Raw genomic sequence first — 10,390 nt, 5'->3', positions numbered from 1 at the left:
GTGCATGGTGCGGGTAGGCTAGGCTACCTTGGCCCTGGGTAGCACCACTGTGTGGTGCAGCTGGGCCCTGGGTAGCACCAGTGCATGGTGCGGGTAGGCTAGGCTACCTTGGCCCTGGGTAGCACCAGTGCATGGTGCAGCTGGGCCCTGGGTAGCACCAGTGCATGGTGCGGGTAGGCCAGGCTACCTTGGCCCTGGGTAGCACCAGTGCGTGGTGCAGCTGGGCCCTGGGTAGCACCAGTGCATGGTGCGGGTAGGCTAGGCTACCTTGGCCCTGGGTAGCACCAGTGCATGGTGCGGGTAGGCCATGGGTAGCACCAGTGCATGGTGCGGGTAGGCTAGGCTACCTTGGCCCTGGGTAGCACCAGTGCATGGTGCGGGTAGGCCAGGCTACCTTGGCCCTGGGTAGCACCAGTGCATGGTGCAGCTGGGCCCTGGATAGCACCAGTGCATGGTGCGGGTAGGCCAGGCTACCTTGGCCCTGGGTAGCACCAGTGCATGGTGCAGCTGGGCCCTGGGTAGCACCAGTGCATGGTGCAGCTGGGCCATGGGTAGCACCAGTGCATGGTGCGGGTAGGCCAGGCTACCTTGGCCCTGGGTAGCACCAGTGCGTGGTGCAGCTGGGCCGTGGGTAGCACCAGTGCATGGTGCGGGTAGGCCAGGCTACCTTGGCCCTGGGTAGCACCAGTGCATGGTGCGGGTAGGCCAGGCTACCTTGGCCCTGGGTAGCACCAGTGCGTGGTGCAGCTGGGCCCTGGGTAGCACCAGTGCATGGTGCGGGTAGGCCAGGCTACCTTGGCCCTGGGTAGCACCAGTGCGTGGTGCGGGTAGGCCAGGCTACCTTGGCCCTGGGTAGCACCAGTGCGTGGTGCAGCTGGGCCCTGGGTAGCACCAGTGCATGGTGCGGGTAGGCCAGGCTACCTTGGCCCTGGGTAGCACCAGTGCATGGTGCAGCTGGGCCCGGGGTAGCACCAGTGCATGGTGCGGGTAGGCCAGGCTACCTTGGCCCTGGGTAGCACCAGTGCGTGGTGCAGCTGGGCCCTGGGTAGCACCAGTGCATGGTGCGGGTAGGCTAGGCTACCTTGGCCCTGGGTAGCACCAGTGCATGGTGCGGGTAGGCCATGGGTAGCACCAGTGCATGGTGCGGGTAGGCTAGGCTACCTTGGCCCTGGGTAGCACCAGTGCATGGTGTGGGTAGGCCAGGCTACCTTGGCCCTGGGTAGCACCAGTGCATGGTGCGGGTAGGCCAGGCTACCTTGGCCCTGGGTAGCACCAGTGCGTGGTGCAGCTGGGCCCTGGGTAGCACCAGTGCATGGTGCAGCTGGGCCCTGGATAGCACCAGTGCATGGTGCGGGTAGGCTAGGCTACCTTGGCCCTGGGTAGCACCAGTGCATGGTGCAGCTGGGCCATGGGTAGCACCAGTGCATGGTGCGGGTAGGCCAGGCTACCTTGGCCCTGGGTAGCACCACTGCGTGGTGCAGCTGGGCCCTGGGTAGCACCAGTGCATGGTGCGGGTAGGCTAGGCTACCTTGGCCCTGGGTAGCACCACTGTGTGGTGCAGCTGGGCCCTGGGTAGCACCAGTGCATGGTGCGGGTAGGCTAGGCTACCTTGGCCCTGGGTAGCACCAGTGCATGGTGCAGCTGGGCCCTGGGTAGCACCAGTGCATGGTGCGGGTAGGCCAGGCTACCTTGGCCCTGGGTAGCACCAGTGCGTGGTGCAGCTGGGCCCTGGGTAGCACCAGTGCATGGTGCGGGTAGGCTAGGCTACCTTGGCCCTGGGTAGCACCAGTGCATGGTGCGGGTAGGCCATGGGTAGCACCAGTGCATGGTGCGGGTAGGCTAGGCTACCTTGGCCCTGGGTAGCACCAGTGCATGGTGCGGGTAGGCCAGGCTACCTTGGCCCTGGGTAGCACCAGTGCATGGTGCAGCTGGGCCCTGGATAGCACCAGTGCATGGTGCGGGTAGGCCAGGCTACCTTGGCCCTGGGTAGCACCAGTGCATGGTGCAGCTGGGCCCTGGGTAGCACCAGTGCATGGTGCAGCTGGGCCATGGGTAGCACCAGTGCATGGTGCGGGTAGGCCAGGCTACCTTGGCCCTGGGTAGCACCAGTGCGTGGTGCAGCTGGGCCGTGGGTAGCACCAGTGCATGGTGCGGGTAGGCCAGGCTACCTTGGCCCTGGGTAGCACCAGTGCATGGTGCGGGTAGGCCAGGCTACCTTGGCCCTGGGTAGCACCAGTGCGTGGTGCAGCTGGGCCCTGGGTAGCACCAGTGCATGGTGCGGGTAGGCCAGGCTACCTTGGCCCTGGGTAGCACCAGTGCGTGGTGCGGGTAGGCCAGGCTACCTTGGCCCTGGGTAGCACCAGTGCGTGGTGCAGCTGGGCCCTGGGTAGCACCAGTGCATGGTGCGGGTAGGCCAGGCTACCTTGGCCCTGGGTAGCACCAGTGCATGGTGCAGCTGGGCCCTGGGTAGCACCAGTGCATGGTGCGGGTAGGCCAGGCTACCTTGGCCCTGGGTAGCACCAGTGCGTGGTGCAGCTGGGCCCTGGGTAGCACCAGTGCATGGTGCGGGTAGGCTAGGCTACCTTGGCCCTGGGTAGCACCAGTGCATGGTGCGGGTAGGCCATGGGTAGCACCAGTGCATGGTGCGGGTAGGCTAGGCTACCTTGGCCCTGGGTAGCACCAGTGCATGGTGTGGGTAGGCCAGGCTACCTTGGCCCTGGGTAGCACCAGTGCATGGTGCGGGTAGGCCAGGCTACCTTGGCCCTGGGTAGCACCAGTGCATGGTGCGGGTAGGCCAGGCTACCTTGGCCCTGGGTAGCACCAGTGCATGGTGCGGGTAGGCCAGGCTACCTTGGCCCTGGGTAGCACCAGTGCATGGTGCAGCTGGGCCCTGGGTAGCACCAGTGCATGGTGCGGGTAGGCCAGGCTACCTTGGCCCTGGGTAGCACCAGTGCATGGTGCAGCTGGGCCATGGGTAGCACCAGTGCATGGTGCGGGTAGGCCAGGCTACCTTGGCCCTGGGTAGCACCAGTGCGTGGTGCAGCTGGGCCGTGGGTAGCACCAGTGCATGGTGCGGGTAGGCTAGGCTACCTTGGCCCTGGGTAGCACCAGTGCATGGTGCGGGTAGGCCAGGCTACCTTGGCCCTGGGTAGCACCAGTGCGTGGTGCAGCTGGGCCCTGGGTAGCACCAGTGCATGGTGCGGGTAGGCTAGGCTACCTTGGCCCTGGGTAGCACCAGTGCGTGGTGCGGGTAGGCCAGGCTACCTTGGCCCTAGGTAGCACCAGTGCGTGGTGCAGCTGGGCCCTGGGTAGCACCAGTGCATGGTGCGGGTAGGCCAGGCTACCTTGGCCCTGGGTAGCACCAGTGCATGGTGCAGCTGGGCCCTGGGTAGCACCAGTGCATGGTGCGGGTAGGCCAGGCTACCTTGGCCCTGGGTAGCACCAGTGCGTGGTGCAGCTGGGCCCTGGGTAGCACCAGTGCATGGTGCGGGTAGGCTAGGCTACCTTGGCCCTGGGTAGCACCAGTGCATGGTGCGGGTAGGCCATGGGTAGCACCAGTGCATGGTGCGGGTAGGCTAGGCTACCTTGGCCCTGGGTAGCACCAGTGCATGGTGTGGGTAGGCCAGGCTACCTTGGCCCTGGGTAGCACCAGTGCATGGTGCGGGTAGGCCAGGCTACCTTGGCCCTGGGTAGCACCAGTGCATGGTGCGGGTAGGCCAGGCTACCTTGGCCCTGGGTAGCACCAGTGCATGGTGCGGGTAGGCCAGGCTACCTTGGCCCTGGGTAGCACCAGTGCATGGTGCAGCTGGGCCATGGGTAGCACCAGTGTATGGTACGGGTTGGCTAGGCTACCGGGGCCTTGGGTAGCACCAGTGCGTGGTGCAGCTGGGCCATGGGTAGCACCAGTGCATGGTGCGGGTAGGCCAGGCTACCTTGGCCCTGGGTAGCACCAGTGCATGGTGCAGCTGGGCCATGGGTAGCACCAGTGCATGGTGCGGGTAGGCCAGGCTACCTTGGCCCTGGGTAGCACCAGTGCATGGTGCAGCCAGGCTAGGGATTGCAGCACCGATGCGTGGGAGCTATGGACTGCACTGGTGTTTAGTGAAGCAGGGACAAGGGGTGTACCATACCTGTTGCATTGATGGCACTGATGCCCCAGGAGGAGGCTAATTGGATTGATGAGGTTTCTGAGGCCAGTTGTGCTGGGTGTCTGTGCAGAATGCCATTCTGGTCCAGCTCAGGACTATGTGGCCACCATGGGACTATCCCACATGATTTTTGGTTCCCCTGTCTGGCTTTGGTGACAGCTTTTGACAGTAAAGCTTTTGATACTGTCTTGCATGACCTGTTCAGAAGCAAACTAGAGAAATGCAACCTAGATGGAGCTACTATAAGGTGGGTGCATAACTGGTTGGAAAACCATTCCCCTAGAGCAGTTATCAGTGGTTCACAGTCAGGCTGGAAGGGCATAAAGGGAGTGGGGTACCGCAGGGATCAGTTCTGGGTCTGTTCAATATCTTCATTAGCGATTTAGATTAATGGCACAGAGAGTATACTTATAAAGTTTGCGGACAATACCAAGCTGGGAGGGGTTGCAAGTGCTTTGGAGGATAGGATTAAAATTCAAAATGATCTGGACAAACTGGAGAAATGGCCTGATGTAAATAGGATGAAATTCAATAAGGACAAATTTAAAGTACTTCATTTAGGAAGGAACAATCAGTTGCGTGCACACACACACAATGGGAAATGACTGCCAAGGTAGGAGTACTGTGGAACGGGATCTGGGGGTCATAGTGAACCACAAGTTAAATGTCAGTCAACAGTGTAACACTGTTGCATTCCAGAATGTTGTTTTGCTTTTTTTATATTGGCAGGAGTGTTGTAAGCAAGACATGGAAGGAATTCTTCCGCTCTACTCTGCTCTGATTAGGTTTCAGCTGGAGTATTGTGTCCAATTCTGGGCGCCACATTTCAGGAAGAATGTGGACAAATTGGAGAGAGTCCAGAGAAGAGCAATAAAAATGATTAAAGGTCCAGAAAACATGACCTATGAGGGAAGACTGAAAAAATTAAGTTTCTTTAGTCTGGAAAAGAGAAGACTAAGAGGGGACATAACAGTTTTCAAGTTTGTAAAAAGTTGTTACAAGGAGGAGGAAGAAAAATTGTTTTTCTTGACCTCTGAGGATAGGACAAGAAGCAATAGACTTAAATTGCAGCAAGGGAGGTTTAGGTTGGACATTAGGAAAAACTTCCTGTCAGGGTGGTTAAGCTCTGGAATAAATTGCCTAGGGAGGTTGTGGAATCTCCATCATTGGAGATTTTTAAGAGCAGGTTAGGCACACACCTGTCAGGAATGGTCTAGATAATTAGTCCTGCCATGAGTGCAGGGGACTGAACTAGATGACCTCTCGAGGTCCCTTCCATTTCTACGATTCCATCACCATGTCTGGAACAGGGTGGTAGAGATTTCCCTACTCATCTTGGACCAACACGCTGCTCCATTAAAGGCCACATGGGACTCTTCATTGTGATCTTTATGTCCTTGCCCATCAGTACAATGGTTTCTGCCTGACCTCTCCCCTTGCTTCACCCGTATAGGTCACCTCTGTTTAGGGATGTGCAGTGGTGGATGAAGGGAGAGGAATGCAGTTTGAATGCTGTCAGTTGAGACCGAATTGCCACATTTGGCCTTTCTGAAGCTGTGGCTATGCTGGAGGTGGAGGGAGCCTTCTCCATCTCCCCTGCAGCAGCCCTTAGAGGAGCCATCCCAGGGAATTGATAGCCTGGTTAAACCTGGCGGCAGCCGCATAGCTGCGGAGTTAATTTTTCTCCCGGTGAAGTACGTTAGTGCCACTTTGTGGATAAAATTATGCAGATCCTGACTGATCTCAGATCCTCTGAGGCACAGCAGTGTCTTGAGGGCACAAACACGAAGTCCTCCTGAGTTTCAGACAGTGCTATGGGTTGGATCTATGTCCTTCCTGTTAGCGGAGATGATCGGTGTTTCCCCCGGGACATAGGCTGCCCACTGCCCTGAAGACAGCTGAGGCTAGCATCCCTGAATGCTGACAGTTGCTTCTGAATGATAAATCATTGAAAAGATTGTCAGGACAACAAGGACCCTCAGATTTCCTTTATCCCAGAGACAAAGAAATCTGCATCTTAGTAAAGAAACAGCATGAGGTCTCCTTCCTTCACCAGACTCTCTGTTTCTTGCTTCTCAGCTGAAAATGCTTTTCAGACTAGGACTGAAACTATAAAAAGGAGGGGCAAACAGCCCAAGACCCCTCTCTCTCCCCCTGCCCATATCACTCTCCACATCTGAGAAGACAAAAGAATCAGCTGTTGGACTCTGGGGAAGGGGTCCTGACCTGAAAGTTCGGTCAGTAATGCTGTTGTAAGCATGTGGTGAGAAACTGCTTTGAATCTAATATAGTTTTGTTAAGCTAGGTGCTAGAAAGCATTTTTATTTTTATTGTAACCATTTCTGACTTTTATGCCTCATTACTTGTACTCAAAACCTTTTGTAGTTAATAAACTTGTTTTATCTAATCTGGTGTGTTTTAAATTAAAGTGTCTGAGTAACTCCTTTGGGTGGTAAGCTGGTGAACGTTATTCCCTTAAAGGAATAACAGATGTCATATATTTGGACTGTCCAGCGGAGGGCTCGGCATACAAGGCATACATTTCTGGGGTGGAAATCCAGGACTGGGAGTGTATTGGTTTCGCCCTCCAGTATAACCAAGGCTGGTGAGAGCCAGAGTGTAACTTGCGTGTGGTTGTCAGGCTGTTGTTACACACAGACACTCAGCATGGGGCTTGCATGCTGCAAGGCTGTTTGTGAGTGGCCCAGGTGGGAGCTACTTCAGCAAGGTATTGTAAGGCACCCAAGATTGTAGGGCAGGGGTGACGCTGCCCCTCACTGGTCTCAGTTGCATGCTGGTATGTTACAAGTACCCACTGAAGTCAATGGAAAGGCTCAACAGGCTTTGGACTGGGCTCGCAATGCATACATTTGTTACTATTTCTACAGAGCTGTCATGGTGAATAGTGATTCTGGTTTCCACCCAATGGGCAATCTCTGTGTGTTTGAAAACAGACACATGTTTTTAACACTGAAGTTAGCTTTTTATTTTATGAGAATAATTTCTCCATCAGTTGAATTTCTCTTGGGCCTTTCCAGATCTATTCATCATACAAATGAAGGCTCCAATCCTGCAGTGAGATCCGCATAGGTATATATCTGTTCCTGTATAGAGCCCAATTGACATGATGTGAATCCTTGCAGGTGTGTGCGGTGCACCTGCACAGATCCACGTGCAAGACAGGGACTTAATGGACTGCAGAACATTTTAATTCTGGGATGTCCTGAAAGCAAACTATTTGGTGGCTGGTGACAGATAGATTAGATTAGATTAGATTTCTAGGTTCGCTAGTCTGCTTTACAATCCCATCAGTTATTCAAAGAAACACTGGCATGAAAGGAAACACACGAACATGTCTCAATTTAAAATTAAACACAGTGAGGCACGTGCCCTGTGTGACTTGCTCCAAACACTGCCAGCATATACAACATTGTGTTGACATCCTTTATATGTGACATGATCGGCCTCTCCCAGTGCTCAGAGATGGGACAGTGCATGGAAGTCATGGAATAATAGCTCAACACTTACTCCTTTCTCTCTTTGTTTAATCTTGTTCAAAGAAAAATAGCTACATTGTAGTAGGGTCAAATGTTACGTTTCTATTGCCTACTGACAATGCAAAGGGTGCAAAAATCAACAGCAGATGGGACCAAGGCTCTTGAGTTGAGGTGGCATTCATTTGTACCACATGTAATGTTTTATTTTGACCTTGATTTAGGGATTTAACATATCTGATCTCATTAGTTCATTAAATAGAAAAATATTGGTAGCAGCTCCACAGTTCAGGATGGGTTGAGATTTGTAGTCTTACTTGGCATCAAATCATATGGTTAGCAATGGACTCTCTCTTTTTTTTTTTCTTCTTTTACAGTTGCCAAATATGCACCATTTAACTCCTGGGGTACAAGTTTAGTAGTAGTAAAAATAGTTAATGTATGCATGGGACAGCTGGGAGGGATGGAAACTAAGCAGATTCTTAGAGACATTGTTGATTAAGCAGTGAAATTCCCCATCGATTAGGAGGAGGGGGTGAGGAAAAGGCCTCACAAAATTCTGAAAGCTGTGGAGCAAAGTAGATGGTGAGCGTCACAGTTTCAGGGTAACTGCACCTCCGTCTCCTCCCTGTGGGCTGCTCCAGGAATACACGGTCAGGTCTCCATCTGTCACCTGTCTCTGAGCTGGGACTTTTGCCTCACTCCCTTCTGAATGGGGGGCTGAAGTCTGCTCAGCTCCCTGTCTTACACTGAGTATCCCCCAGCAAGCCAGTCTGCTGAAAGACCAGCATCTGGCTGTGTTCTTTTTATGGGTGCCCGCAAGCTCTTTCTCAGCAAAGTACATTTATTTTAAAGACAATAATTGTTCCTATATGCCTGCTAAAAGCTTACCAGAGGTCACCTATCAGTCTTATGGGGCCCTACTAAGCCAAAGACTTTTCAACCATCTGCAAGATCTGGGAACCCCCTGGGACAATCCTGCTGTTTGCTGGATGAAAATGAACACCCTGTGTCAGCTCAAGCTCACCTTTTTATACCAAAAGCTCTTCCTTTGGTGGAGTTTCTGGAAAACCGAGTTTGACTGACTACCCCGGGGGCTGTGCTGTTCCCAAGTTGTTTACAAGCTCCAGCGTACTATGCCCCTTCCCTAACTAACGCCCCTGTCTGTAGTTGCTGGAGTGGTGGTGGCAGTAACCTTTCTACAGGGGTTACCACACAATCCTACAGCAACCCATTGGTCCCCAAAGATACTGTAAGGCAGGGGTAGTCAGTAGCTGGGCCATGGACCAAAGCCAAACTGCCAGATATTTCTGAATTGACTCCATAAGAACCGCCATACTGGGTCAGACCAAAGGTCCGTCTAGCCCAATATCTTGTCTTCCGACAGTGGCCAATGCCAGGTGCTTCAGAGGAAATGAACAGACCTGGATATCATCAAGTGATTCATCCCCTGTTGCCCATTCCTAACTGGCAAACAGAGGATAGGGACAGGACACCATCCCTGCCCATCCTGGCTAATAGCCATTGATGGACCTATCCTCCATGAAACTTATCTAGTTGTTTTTTGAACCCTGTTATAGTTTTGGTTTTCACAACATCCCCTGGCAATGAGTTCCACAAGTTGACGGTACGTGGCGTGAACAAATACTTCCTTTTGTTTGTTTTAAACCTGCTGTCTATTAATTGCATTGGGTGACCCCTAGTTCTTGTGTTATGAGAAGGCATAAATAACACTTCCTTATTTACTTTCTCCTCACCAGTCATGATTTTATAGACCCCTATCGTATCCCCCCTTAGTCATAGAATCACAGAACTGGAAGGGACCTCGAGAGGTCATCTAGTCCAGTCTCCTGCACTCAAGGCAAAGCTAAGCATTAGCTAGACCATCCCTGGCAGGTGTTTGTCCAACCTGCTCTTAAAAATCCCCATGATGGAGAGATTCCACAACCTCCCTAGGCAATTTATTCCAGAGCTTAAAGACCCGGACAGGAAGTTTTTGCTCATGTCCACCCTTGCTGCAATTTAAGCCCATTGCTTCTTGACCTGTCCTCAGAGGTTAAGTCGTCTCTTTTCCAAGCTGAAAAGTCGCAGCCTGGAGCGGCTTCCACACGAGGAGAGATTAATCGTGGCTGTTGCCCTTCTCCCATTCCAATATAGATATTTTTTGAGGTGGGGCGACCCCATCTGCCCGCGGTATTCGAGACGTGGGCGCACCCTGGATTTACAGAGGCAATAGGGTATTTTCTGTCCCCGTTATCCATCCCTTTCTCGAGTTTCAGAGGAGCAGCCGTGTTCGCCGGTATCCGCAAGGAGGAAAAAAAATGGACTTTGTGGCACCGTAGAGACCAACACATTTATTTGAGCCTAAGCTTTGGCGAGCTACGGCTCGCTTCAGCGGAGGCGTGCGGTGGAAGAGACGGGGGCGCGGGGGGATTTATACCCCCCCGGGGACCATGACGCCGAGGTGTTACCCTACACATGGTAAGGAGAGTGATGGCAACACCCAGGCTTTCATGGGCTGGGGGTGGGTATAAATCTCCCCCCGCCCCCCATCTCCCACCAAATGCCTGAAGCCAGCCGTGGCTCTGGGGAAAGCTGAGGCTCAAAGGGGTGCAGCCCCTGAGGTGCCCCAAGTCCCCCCTCTTCTTTCTCGAGGCTTCCCAACCCTCGCCTCGCTGCCCGCGCCAGGACAGGACCCCCCCCGCCGCTGCCCGGGGGCGGCCCGCGCCTTAGACCCTCGGCGGGGGG

At 54.1% G+C, this 10,390-nt stretch overlaps 1 protein-coding gene across 1 annotated transcript in view; it reads left to right on the top strand.

Moving 5' to 3' along the window:
- The first annotated feature begins 10,095 nt into the window (after nt 1-10,095).
- The window catches only part of DPP8 (dipeptidyl peptidase 8), a 21,993-nt gene continuing 21,698 nt past the window's right edge, over nt 10,096-10,390 (top strand). Inside the window, exon 1 of the mRNA XM_038417827.2 lies at nt 10,096-10,123. Within this exon, the coding sequence (XP_038273755.2) occupies nt 10,096-10,123 (28 nt within the window). The remainder of the gene's footprint in view (nt 10,124-10,390) is intronic.

The sequence above is a fragment of the Dermochelys coriacea genome, chromosome 10 (genome assembly GCF_009764565.3).
Source record: "Dermochelys coriacea isolate rDerCor1 chromosome 10, rDerCor1.pri.v4, whole genome shotgun sequence".
NCBI lineage: Eukaryota > Metazoa > Chordata > Testudines > Dermochelyidae > Dermochelys > Dermochelys coriacea.
The sequence above is the reverse complement of the archived record's forward strand: the minus strand, read 5'-3'. Positions and strand labels throughout refer to the sequence as shown.